This window comes from Otolemur garnettii, unplaced genomic scaffold (assembly GCF_000181295.1).
Source record: "Otolemur garnettii isolate 467f Iridium unplaced genomic scaffold, OtoGar3 scaffold00015, whole genome shotgun sequence".
NCBI classification, from domain to species: Eukaryota; Metazoa; Chordata; class Mammalia; order Primates; family Galagidae; genus Otolemur; species Otolemur garnettii.
In genome coordinates, this window is record NW_003852410.1 from 29,619,126 (window position 1) to 29,637,082 (window position 17,957).

At 46.6% G+C, this 17,957-nt stretch overlaps 1 protein-coding gene across 2 annotated transcripts in view; it reads right to left on the minus strand.

Moving 5' to 3' along the window:
- Nucleotides 1–17,957, minus strand: part of FLNB (filamin B) — a 153,682-nt gene that overhangs the window by 13,750 nt on the left and 121,975 nt on the right. For both annotated transcript variants that reach the window (XM_003785545.2, XM_003785546.3), the window contains 11 exons: nt 17,241–17,430; nt 15,215–15,462; nt 11,848–11,919; nt 11,044–11,146; nt 10,230–10,370; nt 6,484–6,612; nt 5,549–5,722; nt 4,499–4,657; nt 4,016–4,219; nt 2,943–3,095; nt 2,718–2,840 (listed from right to left, as the gene is read on the minus strand). In XM_003785545.2, coding sequence (XP_003785593.1) covers nt 2,718–2,840; nt 2,943–3,095; nt 4,016–4,219; nt 4,499–4,657; nt 5,549–5,722; nt 6,484–6,612; nt 10,230–10,370; nt 11,044–11,146; nt 11,848–11,919; nt 15,215–15,462; nt 17,241–17,430 — 1,696 coding nt within the window. The remainder of the gene's footprint in view (nt 1–2,717; nt 2,841–2,942; nt 3,096–4,015; nt 4,220–4,498; nt 4,658–5,548; nt 5,723–6,483; nt 6,613–10,229; nt 10,371–11,043; nt 11,147–11,847; nt 11,920–15,214; nt 15,463–17,240; nt 17,431–17,957) is intronic.

Genomic DNA, 17,957 nt, shown 5'->3' on the forward strand with positions numbered 1-17,957 from the left:
CAGCACCAAGTGAGTAGGGCCCTTCAGGTCACCCAGGGCCAGGAGCTTTCTAGGGCCAGGGCCCTGACACTTCTTGCCCCACTGAGTACTTTTACAACCTTCCTGTTCGAAGCTGAGTTAATTTTACATGGCAGCTTTCAACCAGAGCCTGAGCTGGCAGTTACAGCACATAAAGAACTAGGGTTGCTCAAATGTTTCTAGGCCAAAGGGGACATTGCCATCTGTCATGCTTAGACAGGCTCTTTCCCACAAGGGTAGAAAACAAGAGTCATCATCTCTTTCTTCCAAGATGCTTTGGCATTTCTTCAAGGCAACAAGACACAATGTGTTTAGAGGAAAAAGTGCACACACGTCAGTCCCAATTACAAAGGGGAAACCATGCATGAGCGAAGCTTTGAGCAAACCGAAGACCAGAGGCTGCACTTTCAGAAAAGCAATGCCTTGGGTCACCAACAGTGGGATGCAGACCAAGTCTGCTCCATGTGAGCTGCTCGTGTCATGCTAGTGACTGTGCCTGCACTGACACGGTGGGGACATGCAGGGTGTTGAGCATGGCATCACCTACGGCCAGTAGGAAACTGCACCCTTCAGCCCTACAGGATCTGGGTTGAGCAGCTCGTGACTTTGAGCCCTGAGGACAGAATAAGGAAGAGAAATTGAGAAGATCTCCTCTTATGGACTAAATGTTCGTGTTCCTCCATTGAACCCCTACCCACCAATGCGGTAAGAGGGGCCTCCCTCTTAATACCTCTGGGAGGCAGTCAGGATTAGAAGAGGTCATGATGTCAGTGTAAGTGCTTCCCAACCCCAAGAGCTTCCTTGCTCTACCTGAGGATATAAGAAGAAATTATCACTCTGCAACCTGGAAGAAGGCCCTCACCAGAACCTGACTACGGTGGGCTTGACCTTGGACTTCCAGCTGCCACAGCTGTGAGAAACAAATTTCTGTTAGATACCATGAGTTTATATTGCTTTCTTACAGCAGCTAAAACTGGCATGGCCCACATGGCCTGGGTCCTGAGGTCCTATCTCCCACTCTAACTGAGGAGAGAGGATCGTGTGGGTAATGAGGGGAAAAGCAAGTCTTACCTAGAGTCAACCAGTCCTAAAGAACTAAAAAGAATTAAAAAATAGTTAAGGTTTGGAAGAGAAAGAGGAAATGTCTATTCTGCATAGAGATACTTGCTAGTCCCTCAAGAAACAAATAAGCCAAAAGAACAGAACAGATAATTCATGAAATGAGACATGTAAAGCAAATGAAAACACAGGGTAGGTCCCTAGTAATCCGAGAAATTAAACTGAAGACTGGAGACCGTACTTTTCCAGCCAACTGGCCAAAGTAAGAAGGAAAGACAGTGCCCAGGGCTGGTGGGAAACATGGAGAAATAGGCACCAATACATTTCCTGTAGGGCAGTCTGCCAGGGCATGGTCTAATTGCCCCAGCCCAGCAATCCCACTGCTGGGCACCTGACCCACGGCCAACATCCTGAGCATGTGATGGCAGATGTCAGAGTGGTACTGATGATAGGAGCTGAGGCACGGAGAGGAGTGTGTATGAAATGAGATCACCCAACTGAGGGTCACATGTCTGGACACAAAACAGAATCTCACCAGGGATGTTAAGAAGATGATGCGAAAGTGTTTTTTGAGATGGAAAGATAACCACAATGATGTGTCCAGGCAGTACACCTTTGTGATGGAAACCGAGCACACGTGTCGGGGAGGATGGAACCAGCGAGGGTCTAGCTCTGTGCCTGAACTGTGAACCATAATCTCCTGGGGTGGTGGGATATAAGGTGGCACTTATTCCCCCCATCTTGGGGCACATGGACTATTTAAGCTCCACAAGTACGTGCTAGTTTCTGGGCAGAGGAATCTCAAAACTTTCATTTTAGCAGAACATTCTCTTTGGGAGGATTCGTTATGGCAGGGACATAGGCCACATTTTAGACAACTGTGTGGCCTGCCAATGCTTAATTGGGCCCCTCATAGAGTAATTCCCTGTGGAAGGGCTAGATGTGGCCACCTGGCTTTGTAGCACTGCCCTCAATCTAACTGTAGGAACGAAAGAGATGGATGGAAATGTTAGAAGGGTGGCATCTGGCCACCACTTCTTAAATACTTCTGGATGTTGCCATCAGCAGAGCCAGTTTTCTCACTGACATTATTCTATTCAAGAGATAGTAAATTTTTTTTTAGAGATAGCATCTCACTTTGTCACCCTTGGTAGAGTGCTGTGGTGTCACAGCTCACAGCAACCTCCAGCTCTTGGGCTTAGGCAATTCTCTTGCCTCAGCCTCCTGAGTAGTTGGGACTACAGGCACCCACCACAGTGCCTGGCTATTTTTTTGTTTTTGTTGCAGTTTGGCCAGGGCTGGGTTTGAACCCACCCACCACCCTCAGTATATGGGGCTGGAGCCCTACTCACTGAGCCACAGGCACCGTCCAACAGATAGTAAATTTAAAAATCTAGAGACATATCTGTTTCCCCCATGTGACACCCAATAAAGCTATTCTCATTTAGAAGAAAAAGGTGGCAGGTAAACAGATTTATTTTTCTTAGATGGGTCTGTATGAAAATAAATAGAATATAATAAAGTAAAATGAAATAAAAAGGTTACCACAGAACATAGTATGTCCTGGGCCGTGCCTGGACTTAGTTCCCAAAGGTGCCCATTGCCCTGCTGCTGCCTTCCCCCCCTGCCCCCATGCACACCTGGGATCTTCAGGTTCAGGTCGCAGATGCTCCCAACGGTGGCCACAGATGGGGCCCGACTGGTACGGGTGATGCTCTCCTTGACTCTGCCTTCCCCGCTGATTTTCACAGTGAATGGGCTTCCTGCCAAAACCAAGAAGGTTTCTGTGAGCAGCCCTAAGGCCAAGGCACAGCATTTGCAGAGAGCCCAAGCATCATAGAGGGCAGGCAGAGGGGCACACCTACCAGGCACATGCTCGTCAGCAAACTTTGTGGAGACAATGTAAACCCCAGGCACAGTGGGGAAGTAGGAAACTTTGCAGGTGCCATCTTCCAGGTCCTCAGTCTGGATGTCCACCTTGCTGGGGCCTTCCACCGCCAAGGATATGCCACCATAACCTGCAACACAGCAGCCCCAGGCTGTTCTGATGGCAGCTCCTCAGGAAGGGGGAGCTCAATCAATGCATTGCTGCATTCACCTAATCCTGGAAGTTAAAACTAGTCCTAGACAGTAGAAAAAAAGTAATGGCAGCCCCTGCTTGGAGGCAGATGAGCAGGTTTAGGGCTCTGACATAAGCTGCTGAACATGACTTTGACCCCTTCTTCAAGGCTACCTACTAATAGCCCACAGAACACAGGTCCTGTGCAACCAGCTGGAGAGGACACTGCCCACCCGCCTCCAAGAGCCCCATGCACTGCCTCAGGGGTTTCTCATCAGCCACAGATTGAGAATTGGAGCCTTGAGTAGTTCTGTAGATGTGATGGTTTAACAACATGAGGAACCAGTAGGGAGTCTCTCTGGCCCCCTCCCCTGGGATTGTGGCTTTGTCTGGAATTCACCAGCGTGGCTATCAATCAAGAAGGCAGAAGACAAAGGCATGAGAAAACAGCAAGCTTGGGAGAGACCCAATCAAATGCAAACCATCTCGAAGAGGGAACAGAAAGAGATGTCTTATTTCTATGAAAGCCCTGCTCAGATGAACATAATCTTGGCCAGCATCTAGCAATCTGCTTGGGATAAGTCCAGGAGACTCTGGGAAGCTGAGAACAATGGTGGGAGGATAGATAATAAAACAGAGGTCTATGAGTCATTGTAGCTCTGAGTTCAAATCCCAGAGCAGATGGGGCTATAATCCTTATAATCCTCAGTTTCATCTATAAAACAAGGATAAGACCTATTTTACCAGTGGTCATGAGTCTTAAATGGTGGTACAGGTGGACTGAAAAGGAAGTTGGTAGGATAAAAAGAGGCAGCAGATTGAGCAAAAAGCCAGTTCCCACAAGCCCTGGGTCTTTCCTCTGGGATCACCCCCACAGACCTGCATCTCTTGTGTCCACAATGAAGTCAGACATCTCAAAAGTCCGGCCTTCTGACAGACCACGGCCATAGACTTTGGCTCGACGGGCATCACCAATCTCAGACTGGACCACCATGATGGACACAGGACTGTTGGCCACATGGTTGCCATTCTTCTTGATGCTGACCAGGTGTTCACCCACTTCTCGGGGAATGAAGGAGATACCTGAACCAGAGCACAGATTGTGGGTGTAAGGGGAGGGGGAAGGACATGAGGAAGAGAAAGCAGGAGACACACTGAAGAATGGAACGGTGACTTCTTTCCTGACTTCCAACAACCTGAGTTCCAAGAATGTGAACATCACAGTGCAGAAGCACACTTGGACTTTCACCACATGTGAGCCAGCAGCAGGCTAATCAACGATGCTCAGTGTGCCATCACTATCCCAAGAAAGGACTACGGCAATCCCAGTCTCCCACCCAAGACGTCCCCGCCTGAGCTCACCAATGTGGTTGTTGGGCAGCCTCTTCAGGAGACAGGGCTCATCACGGCCAGATGGGGCCTTAATGCTGGCTGTCAGGGAGCTGAGGTCAGTCTCGCTGATGTCGAGCAGGAAGTCAGCGGCAGAGCCCAACTTCACCTGGGAGCATCGTCTGCTGTCGTCTGGGAAACAGCCCCCCAAGAAGACTCCTGTTACAGGTGGTCACTCCAGCCCTCCAGAGACCCCACAACACATGCCCTTCTGAGATGGACAGGCAAGAACTCAACACCAAAAGGTAAGTGAAAAAATGAGAGCTGGACAATGGGTAGTCCTGACCAACAACAAATGACTGGTACTTCTGCCTGGTTATGGAGAAGACCAGGAGCTGGCAGGACCTGGAGACCTGAGTTCTCAGGGGCTACTTTTTAAAGGAATCTGTAGCATTGCAAGGCATCTCCCACTTGCCTGCCATGCCCCTGGGCATTTCTCAGGCAAACAATGCCCACAGTCCATACAGTATTACTGGGTGCTCCACAGACTGGCTAAAGACTGTGGGGATGAGGAAGAACCTTGTTGTGTGAATTTTCCTCCTATCCTGTGAAGAGCATGATCTGGACACAGACAGCAGAACAGAGGGTAGGAGCATGGACTTGGAATTGGGTAACCTGGATCTGAATCTCAGAATGTCCACATGTGAACTCGGTTAAGCCATCACCTTGCCAAGCCTGTTTCCCATCTGTAAAAGGGACAGCAGAAAATGTGCCTTGCAGTAATGCTGAAGGGCAGGTCTGAGTTCCCATATTCACACAGTAGTGCTATTTGTATGCCTTAATCTGAGACTTGCTCTCTGCATGCTCAAGTCACACTGGCACAAAATACATGACCTTAAAGTGGTAGCTCTTGTTTTTCCCTGCAGTCCAAAGATGGATTTGCAGCCCCATTCCTTCTGAAGGAGTCTCTGTGAAACTTAAACTCAAACAGATATCTAGCCTGCTGTCCTTGGTCTGAGGAGGAGGGTGGCTATCGGGGACCATATTCCTACAAGGAAGCCCCCACAACCCAGGCAATCCTACCTGTGATCTTGGCTGTAAAGGGGCTGCCAGGGATGTGCTTGTCATTGTACTTGACCAGAATGCTATAGTCTCCTGGCAGGGTGGGCAGGTAAGTCACTGTGCATGTCCCATCTTTGTTGTCAATGCAGCTGATTTCGGCCTTTGAGGGCCCCTCAATGGCCAAGTCCAGACCACCTGTGAGTGTGAGCAAGGAGGAGGGGGAGATTAGGAAAAGAGAGTTTCCCTGTTCCAACAGGGATAACAATTCATCCTGGGCAGCTCTGATGCCAGGGACAACAGACTGATACACTCACTGCATGTGAGTCATGGGCAAGAGGTTCATGTCAAAACCTCTTGGTATAAATGCAGACCACATGGTACAAATGCCCATGGAGAAGACACCCCAAATGTCTGAATTCTTCACTATAAGCAACTCTAGAATTCTTTCAACTCTCAGGGTGCATGGGACAAGAAAAGGATGGAGTCCTGCATGCTAAGCACACACATGGAATAGGAACCCACAGAGATTGTCACTGCAGTCGGCTGCTGGATGCCATCATGGAAATCCCAGTAGGACCATAGATTTAGGCATCTCCATGAATGCAGTGGGCATGGGCAGAGTTTTATCTAGAAGAGCCACTAAATAAGTCCTGTGGATACATGTACAAAAAGATCAAAAGTATCATCAACCAAAACACACTTAAATTCCGAATGAGTCACATAAAATATTTCATAGCATGAAACTGATTTCAATTGGAACACAGAGGACTTCACAATTTTCTGCTTTGGATAGGAGACAGAGTATCCCTACAGAAAAGACAGGTTTATATGAGAGAAAAGACAAGACAAATACTACCATTCAACAGTCTTATTTTTAAAAGATGCTCTGGAACTGTGTCCACTTAAGTCTTCAAACAGGAAGCTGGAAATACATAAACATGTAAGCCACACAGTACCTTCTCCTGCGTCCTCAGTGACGATAGTGAAGGTGGCGGTTTTGTTGGCCACTCCATATACCAGGCCCGGGCCATATGCAGAAACACTCCCACTGTTGGGGTAGTTCACGTAGAACTGGAGTGGGCTCTCTGGGTTTGCAAAAGGCACAAAAGAAATTGGGACTCATTAAGGGGTGAAGGAATACTCCCACCCAACTGGAGTCTTAATGTTCACCCATCTGAAAGCAGGTTTGGTGCCTCCTAAGCAGAGGCAGAAGACAAAAAGAGATGCTAGTGTACCTCACCATCCCAGCACAAGTGAGAGCGTCCACTCAGTATTACTCCTTCAATATAAGAAAAGCAACTCCCACGTCTGTTAAAAGGGGTTAAAGCAAAAGAACTCAACTCAACTTGGCAAATCAGAAGGTAACATCTGAACAGTATGGAGAAATGACCCACAACTAGAGAGAATATAACTGGGAAGGTCTTTTTGGAAGGCCATTTGCTTTAAGGCTTGGCCAGGCACTGTTGGCTCATGCCTATAATCTTTGGGAGGCCAAGGCAAAAGGATTGCTTAAGCTCAGGAATTGGAGAACAGCCTGAGCAAGAGCAAGACCCTATCTCTTCCAAAAATAGAAAAAATTAGCTGGGCATGGTGGCGCACACCTGTGCTCCCAGCTACTTGGGAGGCTGAGGCAGGAGGATCACTTGAGCACAGAAGTTTAAGGTTGCTGTGAGCTATGATGATGCCACTGTGCTCTACCTGGAGTGACAGAGCAAGACTTTGTCCTGGGGGAAAAAATTAAAAAACAAAACAAAAAAACATAATGTCCCACTGTCAGGAGAGCTATCCCTAGGAACAGGCCCCACAAAGGCCCTCCCTGCCCATGGCATTCCCAGCCCTGTACAAGCACTTTCATTTTGGCAGCCTTCAGGTACAAATCAGGAAAAGAGTCCAGTGTCCAACAATAGGGGGCTGGTTAAATAAATGCTGATCTATTCATGGGCTGTTAAAAAGAATGAGGGAGATCTTTGTGCACAAACTTGAGAGATTATCCACAATGTGCTGCATTAAAAAAAGAAAAAGCAGGCTCAGCACCTGTGTGGCTCAAGTGGCTAAGGCGCCAGCCACATACACCTGCGCTGGCAGCTTTGAATCCAGCCCGGCCTGCCAAACAATGGCTGCAACCAAAAAAAAAAAAATAGCCAGGCGCTGTGGCAGGCGCTTGTAGTCCCAGCTACGTGGGAGGCAGAGAAAGGAGAATTGCTTGAGTCTCGGAGGTAGAGGTTACTGTGAGCTGTGATGCCACAGCACTCTACCCAGGGCGACAGCTTGAGGCTCTGTCTCAAAAAAAAAAAAAGAAAAAGAAAAAGCAAGTTTCTATAAAATACTAATAAGATTATGCCATTTTGTTAAGGACAAAACTGAGTAAGATTATATGAATGTTTATAGATACAGAGAAAAATATCTAAAAAGATATATACTCACATCAGCAATGGAGGTGGAAGGCAGATGTGAGAAAGACATTTTTTCCTCTCTGTATCTTTAGAATACTTACAAGCAGATAAATACATTTTTGCTTTAAACAAATACGCACACATACATACATAAACTCAAGCAAATGCCAACTCACAGAAATATCTGCAACTTCTCTCATAAATGGCCAATTTCTCCAATATTTAAATTGCTCTTAAAAACTATATACGAGGCTCAGCGCCTGTGGCTCAAGCGGCTAAGGCGCCAGCCACGTACACCCAGGGTGGCGGGTTCGAATCCCCAGCCCGGGCCCGCCAAACAACAATGATGGCTGCAACCAAAAAATGGCCAGGCGTTGTGGCGGGCGCCTGTGGTCCCAGCTGCTTGGGAGGCTGAGGCAGGAGACTCGCTTGGGCCCAGGAGTTGGAGGTTGCTGTGAGCGTGATGCCATGGCACTCTACCCAGGGGGATAGCTTGAGGCTCCGTCTCAAAAAAAAAAAAAACTATATACGACTGGGCAGCACCTGTGGCTCAAAGGAGTAGGGCACCGGCCCCATATGCCAGAGGTGGCGGGTTCAAACCCAGCCCCAGCCAAAAACTGCAAACAAACAAACAAACAAACAAAAACCCCCAATTATATATGATAAAGGCCAATAACCCAATACAAAAATGGTCCAAGAATCCAAATGTTCAGTTCAAAGAAAAAGAAACACAAACAGTATTTTAACAAAGTTGCTCAACCTCATTCATTAGAGAAATACAAATAAAGCAACCCTGAGATTGTTTTTTTCCAACAATCACATTGGCAAAGGCCCAAATATCTGAAAGCATAGTCCACTAACAAATTTGTGGAAAAGCAGGCTCTCTCTTCCATGGACAGCGGATGTGTGAATTGGAGCAGCCCTTGGGAAGGGCCATTTGGCAAGATCTATCAAAATCATAGGCTGGACACAGTGGCTCACACCAATAATCCTAGCACTTGGGAGGACTGCTTGAGCCCAGGAGTTGGAGGCTGTAGGGAGGTATTGTCACACCTGCATTCCAGCCTGGGCAACACAGAGAGACTCTGCCTCTAAAAACACTATAAATAAATAAAAAATTAAAAAAATATAAAAATCATAGATACCTATACCTGGCCCCCAGCAATTCCTCCTCCGGTAACTAAATCCCACAGATTTGTCTCTGTGAGCATAAGGCGATGGATGCAAAAGGCTATAGACTAGTGATGGCCAAAGGTAGGAAGAACCAAAATGTCCCCCAGTGGGGAACTGATCAAATACAGAATGGTTCATCCAGATGGGGGGAAGCAGTGAAGACACTAGCTTATAAATCTGTATTCCTGTTTGCAGACAGGGTTTTAAAGTTACTTTGAAATTGAATAAAAAAATAACCACTGTCAGGTTCAAGGAGATGGTTAGATGAAGGATACAGTGGGAAGGAAACCTCCCTCCGTATCACTTTTATTTTTAAACCATGTGAATGTGTTAACTCTCAAAATACTAAATTAAAATATAAAGAAATATTTAAACAATTACTAGAAATAAAAAGAGGCTGAGCGTGGTGGCTCACACCTGTGATCGTAGCACTCTGGGAAGCTGAGGCAGGTGGATTGTCTAAGCTCAGGAGTTCAAGTCCAGCCTAAGCAAGAGTGAGACTTTGTCTTTACTTAAAATAGAAAAACTAGCAGGCGTTGTGGTAGACTACTTGGAAGACTGAAGCAGGAGGATTCCTTGACCCTGGGAATTTGAGTTGCTGTTAGCTAGGTGGAGGCCATAGTACTCTAGCCTGGGCAACAGGGACTCTGTCTCAAAAAAAAGTAAAAAGAGCAAAACTAACACTGTGCTGAATGACAGCATGAAACTTGGGCTGGCTTGCCTTGTCAAGAGCCATTTGTCTTCTTCTGCCTCTGACCCCGCCCCAAACCCCCATGCCATGTAGGGCTCTACAGGCCAGGCTGGAAAGTCCCTGAGTGTGCCTCACATTTTTCTTAGCGCTCAACCTCTGCCCATACTTGGCACGGTGACAAACACAAACAACCACAGACCCAAAGGCCTGCACTCTGACCCAGGACACTGAGCTGCATCATCCCTTCTGGAAATTGGCTTGGCCTGCTGGGGTCCAAGGCTGCCTGGTTTCACACGGATGACAACACTACATTCCCAAGCCTGCCACTGAGAGCCATTTCCCACACAGTGGCTGACCAGAACATCTGAGAGATGCCTAGATTTTCTGGGCCCTGAACTGTGCCGTCCTGCTGGGCTTACTGACCAGGCTGCTGAGCCCAACTTACCAGGGATATGGCTGCCCATGTATTTGATGTGCATCTCATGGAGCCCCACCTCAGTGGGTGCATATCTGACAGTGACTGTGCCATCCTTGTTGTCCACAATCTCAGGGGTGGCTGTCTTCCCAGAAGGCATATGGACCTCTCCTATGGAGCACAGGGAGACAGGGCAATGAGCCCACCACTGACTCTCCCCAGAGAAGTTGAGCACAAGGTGTAGAAGTCTTCAAAATAAAGGTTTTCAGACCCCAAAACATGCATGCTTTCCACAACATCCAAGCCCCACAATGAGAAAACAGAGACCAATTTGCATTTTTTTCTTTCTTGATTCCGCTTCCTCAAACTATAGCAGGCAACTTCTAAGTAAAGAGTTTTCTACAACTGGCAGGTTCAAGCTCAAACAGGATTAGTATAGCATGAACACAAGGAGAAGCAGGCATTAAAAGGAAGCTGGGGAGAGAAAGTAACTCTTACACAACACACCTCAGCATCAAAGTCACATTTGGACAAGTCAAAGAATAAAAGAAGGCAGGAAAAAAGGGGCAAACAGGAACCTGACAGTTGAGAGGCAGCCAAACGCAACAGTTTGTAACCCAGAAGGAATCACAAGCCCTCCCAAGAAAGTAATGCAAGTTGTAAATGAACCACTTCTTCAGAGAAACATGGAACATTCTGCAACCTCAGCGGTGCATGGACCAGCATACTCAACCAAGAACCAGGAACATGGTTAAGGAGCCTGGGTCTGGGGGAGAGTGGAACGTCGTCAGGAGAGCTGGCGTGAGGAAGTGAGAATGAGACAGCTTTTAGGACAAGTGCTTACCAGTGATTTCTCCTTTCCTGACTGCGAACGGAATGACCAGGTCAAAAGGCTTAAACCCTAGGCCGTTCATGTCACTCACTGGGACATAGGCCTCTTCGGTCACCTAAAAACAGGAAACGGTGGTCACTGGTAAAGCAGACAATAGTGTGGACTGGTGAAGCTACAGGGCAAGCTGCTGGGAATTCTGCAACCAGTGAGGCCGGGCCTTAGGGTATGGCTGCCAGGATGGTGTGGGCCTTTTCTGATGGCCCTGGGCCCAGGGCAAAAGCTGAGGACTGAAGTCATCATAACCAATTGTTAGAAATCACTCGGCAGTCTGTTTGTAAAATTCCCAGCAGCGCCCACGGGAAAGTAGAAAAGTGAGAGACAGCAATGTCTGTGTGTCCCAAGAGGCTCCACCTGAAAAGGTTTAGTTGCCTGTGGCCTGGAAAAGAAGGTGTGTTTTAAGTGGCAGAGAGTAGCAGCAGGTGGCTTTCCCCCTGAACAGAAACCAAATGTGCAGGTGGTGGCTTGAGAGTCAGCAGGAGGGCTGTGGACAGCTGTCCATCTTTCTCCTTAAACATGGAGACAAACTGCACCCAGCGTGATCACAGACATGATGTGGCGATTCGTGGAGCACGGATGGTGACATGAAGGTGATCTTATTACAGAAAAAGCAGGGATTATTGTGATCAGTGGGGGACACACCAATGACCAGGACACCCACAGGGCTTAAGAAACCCCCAAAAGCAGGCGGCAGCTTTTCTGAAATGAAAGTTGAGTAGACACAGAAACGCAAAAAAAGGGAAAAGAATGAAAATGTACCCAGGGCCTGAATCCAGGGGGACATGCATTTACCGGTGCCTCATCCACAGCCGTGACTTCCCCATCCGTGGCCTGGTTGATGGCAAATGGAGATTAGTTGGGAATCACATTGGAGGGAAACTGCTATTTGGTAGCTTGTACAAGCAGAGAGGGGCTTGTGCCACTGCTCCATCTTGGACAATAGTGAGCAGCTCCCTCTCATGGGAGGCTGCTTTCCTACTATCCTTTTGGGAGGCAAATTGGTGTCCTCTCTTCAAACGTCAAAGGCACGTGCCTTTGAACCCACAACCCCACTTCTAAGAAGCAAGCCTACGCTGGCAGGAGAATCCATAAGTAAGTGGTGTGTGTAAGGAACTTTATGGGAGACATTTGCCGTGGTGAAAAACTGAAGCCACCTAAGGTCCATCTATAAGGGACTAATAAAAAAATTATGGCAAGTCTGTGCAGCAGAACCCTGAGCAGCTACTGGGGAGAGGTGGTACGAATCAGTACAGGGAGAACAGTGCACTCAGGGACAGAAGCGAGCTACAAAGCCACGTGCATGATTTGGTCTCGTGCACAAAAACTGGGCTGTCTGTTGGGAGCAGAGAAAAACTCACACTCCTCATCTCTGCAGCATGGTATCAGCAAACAGGTCTCTTTTTACTTGATGAATATGTACAGTAGTCAATGTTTTCAATGTTTTCTTCAATTCATTTTTTAAAAATCTTAGATTTAATGCTCCTGATTCAACTGACCCAACAGGGAGGGGAGCCCTATCAATACCCCTTCTGCCTTAACAAAGAAGAAGAGCAAGGCCAGGTGTGGTGGCCCATGCCTGTAATTCTACCACTCTGGGAGGGTGAGGTGGGAGGATCACTTGAGTCCAGGATTTCAAGACTATTCTGAGCAAGAGTGAGATCTCATCTCCATTAAAAATAGAAAAATTAGCTGGGTGTGTTGGTGGGTACCTGTAGTCCTAGCACTTTGGGAGGCAGAGGCAGGAAAGTAATTTGAGTCTAGGAGTTTGAGGTTGCAGTGAGCTATGATAACGCCACTGTACTCTAGCCTGAAGACAGAGCAAGACCCTGTCTCCAAACGGGGAAAACATCAGAAACCTCCCCTACAGAGGAAGGCCTATGTCAATGTTAACTCCTTTTTGTGTATCTTAGGATCTGCAGAAAGGGCTTCCCTTACAAAGGCAGCTTTGTGAGTGGCTACATTTGGAACAACCTTATCCTTTGCTTAAAGAGCCTGCCCACTTTGGGACTACACCCGACACACTAGCCAGGAGGAAGATCTTTCAATGCTTAAGAGAGGGCCTTTAATCTAGGACTTGTCAATGACTATCAGCAGGTAAGTTGCTCATGCATGGTTCCATGGGCCACATGTGTGATGCATTTAACTGAATTAGCCTATGAGGCTCCCTGAGGCATTTGCTGTGACTACAAAAGGAACAACTTTTGTCCAGTGAACAAAAGGAAGTGCTATATGCCTATGTCCTTTTGGCTTCAAACCTAGCAAGAAAATTTACCCAGCTGAAGCCAATGAACAGAAAGTCAGTCCACCTAGCAAAGACGGGGGAAAGCTTGGAATGGAGAATCAAGACGCAGCCAGGTACCGCGGATGGTCATCCCTTTCTGCCTTAAGTGACCAGGGGGCAGTGTATTTAACAAAGTATCCTTGCCTTGCGTGTATTCAGGGCCTAGGGGACATTTATTCCTAATGAGTCTGGAAGCATGAACTTCAGAGCTGTTGTCTACCTGTTAAAATTATATTTTCCCACTGATACTCTCACTCAGACCCTCCCGGGAGGGCCCTGGCCTCTGCCCAGTGGTTGGTTGCTCTTCCATTCCGTCCAGTTCTAGCCAGGCAGACAAAACCTGCTCTGTATAAAAGCAAGTTCTTAAAATTATTACTGGGACCTTTATCTGGAAATAAGGATATAAACTTTCTAGCTGCATTTCTTTCTCGCTGCAGGAGAGAAACACTTCCAAATGAACAATGTCAAAAGTTGACAAGTGTTTATGTACTTGAGACATAAAAGAGCCTCCAGACCTCTGGCACAATGTTTACAGATAAACAGATGTCTATGGAAAGGGGAGGGGGGAAGCTACAACAGATTATAGACTGCTTGGAAGAAAGTCCTAAGGCTTCTGTTCGGAATGGAGTCTTTGTGCCCCTCTCTGTTGCTGCACAGAGCAAAACAATTAGATGGTACCTTGTAGGCCGTGCACAAGACCAGGTCATCAAGGGCCTATGAACCTTGTAATCAAGTGTGGCTGCTGCCTGTAGCATCAAACAGCACCAACAAAGGAGGCAGCATGGCACTTGGTGTCTGTCTGGACCAGGCACAGGTCCTTTGTAAAGGGGCCACAAACCTTGATTTTGAATGTTAAATGAGGTAATGCTCTTAAGGTTTCTAACCCCTTTTCTGATTGAAGAACTTTAATAATTAGAAGAAGATCACCCCAAAACTATGTGCAGCTATTATAATCAGAGAAATTTGTATAAGAAATTCAAAATTGAAAACTGAAAGGCCCTGATCATTCACTAACCAAGATGTTTGCATAACGGTGTCCTTTTATTCCAGATGTTCCTAGCTTCAAAAAACAAGTATTCCCCCCCTCGTATGTAAAGTGCGAATCTTTCCAAAACACAACTAAAGGTATCTTCAGCTCTGGGAAATCCAGACTAAACAGCATCAGGAAAGCTCTTTCCTCCAGCCATGGGGAATGGCCAGGGACAAGGAAGGAGGACAAGCTAGCAGGATGAAAAACTGTAATGCTTTACATATAAACATTTTCCATTCTACAAGGGTATTTTTCTGACGAGTGTATCTTTCTGAACCGGACTTAGGGCAGGATATTGCATAATTTCCTTACTATGACAGACACCTTAGTGGCCAGTAAGATTCCCCCAAACCCTCAGGTTTCTGAATTTCTAGATTACTCTAGGACTCTACTAATGTCATGACTGCTCAAAAAACAAAATTTTAAAGAAAAAAAAGTGGAAGAGGGCTCGGCACCCATAGCACAGTGGTTATTGTGCCAACCACATACACCAAGGCTGGTGGGTTCGAACCCAGCCCAGGCCAGCTAAACAACAATGACAACTGAAACAAAAGAAAAATAGCCAGGTGTTGTAGTGGGCGCCTGTAGTCCCAGCTACTCAGGAGGCTGAGGCAAGAGAATTGCTTAAGCCTAAGAGTTAGAGGTTGCTGTGAGCTGTGATACCACAGCACTCTACCAAGGGAGACACAGTGAGACTCTGTCTCAAAAAAAAAAAACAAAAGTGGAAGAAGATGGCCTCCTCAGGGTTTAACAAATGGCTGCCATTACTGTTTTTGCTAATAAACAGCATGCTGTAGAGAAAGAATTTTCCTTACCATAACAGTGAAGGGGCTGTTGGGAATATCAACACCACCAAAGCGCACATAGATCACATAGGTGCCAGGCTTAGCAGCCGTGTAGAAAATGTCATAGGTGCCATCTTCGTTCTCGATGACATCGGCCTCAGCCTCAGTGCCATCTGGGGTCAGAACTGTGCAAGTCACTTTCCCCTTCCCAGCAGTCTTGGCATCAACCACAAAGCCTACTTCCTCACCAGTTTTCACAGTGGGAGCAATTCCAGGACCTGCAGAAAAGTTCAAGAGAAGAGACTAGAAGCATCGGCCATGGATACATACCTTGAAGGCCCCAGAACAAATCACATTCGTCCATGCTGTCTGCATCTGTAAATGTTAGGCTTTCAACAGCCACCATAGAGGGATACCCCAAAGAGCATTTGGGGAAGTGGTTGCTCAGGGGGTATTCCGTCACCTGCCTTCTAAATAAGGAGCATCTATAAGCTCTGAGTGTTGATTAAAGGTTAGCCCTGGTTTGCCAGCATTCAAGGTTATGGGTGTAAAGGTCAACTTTCATCAACAAGCATATATTGGGCACTTCCTTAAGTGCCAGGTACACATAAAGGTGAACAAGACACAGTCCCTACTCTCAAGCTGCTCAAAGTCTGGCAGGGCAGATGAATATAGGCCAGGTACCAAGAATAATAGTTCAAACTGCAGCAGAAGCACTGAGGAGGGACTAAAGTATAGAAAAAATAATCAGTTTTCTTCAGAGGAATGTCTTGTAGCACGTATACTTCAAGGGTCTAAGAATTTACATCCAGGGTTGCCACACTGACAAAGGACTTCCTGAAGAAAGGAAAAATGACTGAACTCTGAAGCTTGAGTGCTCTTGGCTAGGGAAGAGTTGCAACTTCTGCAACTTCTGCTCAAACAATGAGCAGTCTCTGTCTGACTTGTGGCACCCCTTTATACAGGGTACACACAACAGCAGGGAGAAAATCATGACCTTGAAGCACACTGGCAAATGTGAGCAAAGTGTGTCAGAGCAACAGGGAGTGGTAAGAACAGTGTGTTCAGTGAGCAGTGGCAAAGAAGACTAGACTCAGCTGCAGGAGGCCCTGAATGACAGACCAAGAGCTAGGGCCAACAGGAAGCCCTAGGAAATAGGGCCTGAAAAGAAGAAAGAAGCCCCCACCCAACATTAATATATGCCCTTAGATTAGCAAAGACAATCTAGCTGTCATGGGCAACTGCATAAACCTAGGAGGTGGTGGATTGGCTGGTGTTTCAAAATTTCTTAATTTTTGCCATAGGTGAGCCAAAAAGGGCCAAGCTGGTTGGTTCACAACTTTCTCTGAAAACTCATACATTTTCTCCATTCAAAAGAAAATGAAATAGAAGAAAAGTAGAACACATCCAGGGTGGGCCTATGTTTAGTTTTCTTATTTAAACAGAAGCAAATAAATCTGTTTCATTACAAAGTAGCAATACCCAAGCTACAAGAACTATTCTTAAAAATTGAAAGGCCCATCATAGCCAATTGCTCACATCTTAGGAACCGAAGGAACTGTGATACTCCAATATTCACGGAGATTTCCTAAGAGGCTGATATAAGTTTTGAAGGGAAACCTAGATCCTTAAATGTGTTTCTCTAATGCTGACCTGAACTGCTCCCGAATGAATCATTAGTAACTAAACCATCTACTCATGGAAGGCAAAAATTTGCTGCTTTTCATGGGAGTTGCCCTCATAGTTGACATCTCAACAAATGTAGCCACTTCAAAAGTAATATAATAATAGTTATTATGTAGGTGACACCATGTAAGTATTTTCCATGCCTGACCTCGTCTAATCTTTGCAATAACCCTGGAAACACTCTCTGATCCTTAAAAGAGCTTCTTGAATCTAAGTGTTCTCAAAAAAAGATATCCAATCCACATCTAATTGAAGCCCAGGGAGGTTGAATAACTTACCTGGATAACACAGCTATTAAGTGGCAGAAAAGAGCTCAAGCTTTCTGACTCTGAGGTCCACACCCCACACCTTGATGCATCCCAGCGCTCACCTGTGGCCAGGCACTTGCTGGCATCGCCTGTCTGCGTGGCCCGGATGCGGTAAGGAGAAAATGGGATGTCATCACCCCCATAGGTGACCCCAATCATATAGCGTCCAGTCTTGTCAGGGATGTAGGTGACAGCATATGTGCCGTCTTTATTGTCATGGACAGTGGCTCTTTTGGGTTTTCCCTCCTGGTCCTGTGGATCATAGAGAAATGCTATTTAGGATGGTATAAAGACGTGGAAAGCATCATGGAAAATGCTGACATGTTTTTTTCATTAATTAGTGCCTCTAGCAGGAGGAGACAATCTAGTTAACATAAACTAGTGTTGAGGTTTTTGGGTAGGGAGAGAAGAGAGCATAGATCCTTTTAACACCATGATAGACATGGTCCATCTTTAGTCATTTTTTTGGTTCAGGGAACAGATATTGCTTTAGCACTAAAGGTACTAAAATGCAAGGAAGTAAGGAGGCAGAGGTTCCTGCTCACACACCACCACACACACACTCATCACTTCTTCTCAAGTAATAGGGCCCTCAGTTTTGGCTAGGTGCACTGCTCCCAGAACAGAGGACTGACTTCCCTTCCTAGCATCTTTGCCACAAGGTACAGCCATGTAACTTGTGACTGATCCTCAACAAATGAGAAGGAAGCAGAAGTCTACGAAAGCTGACTGAGCCAGGAGGCCCCTTTTTTCCCTTCTGCCTTACTCCTTCCTTCTGG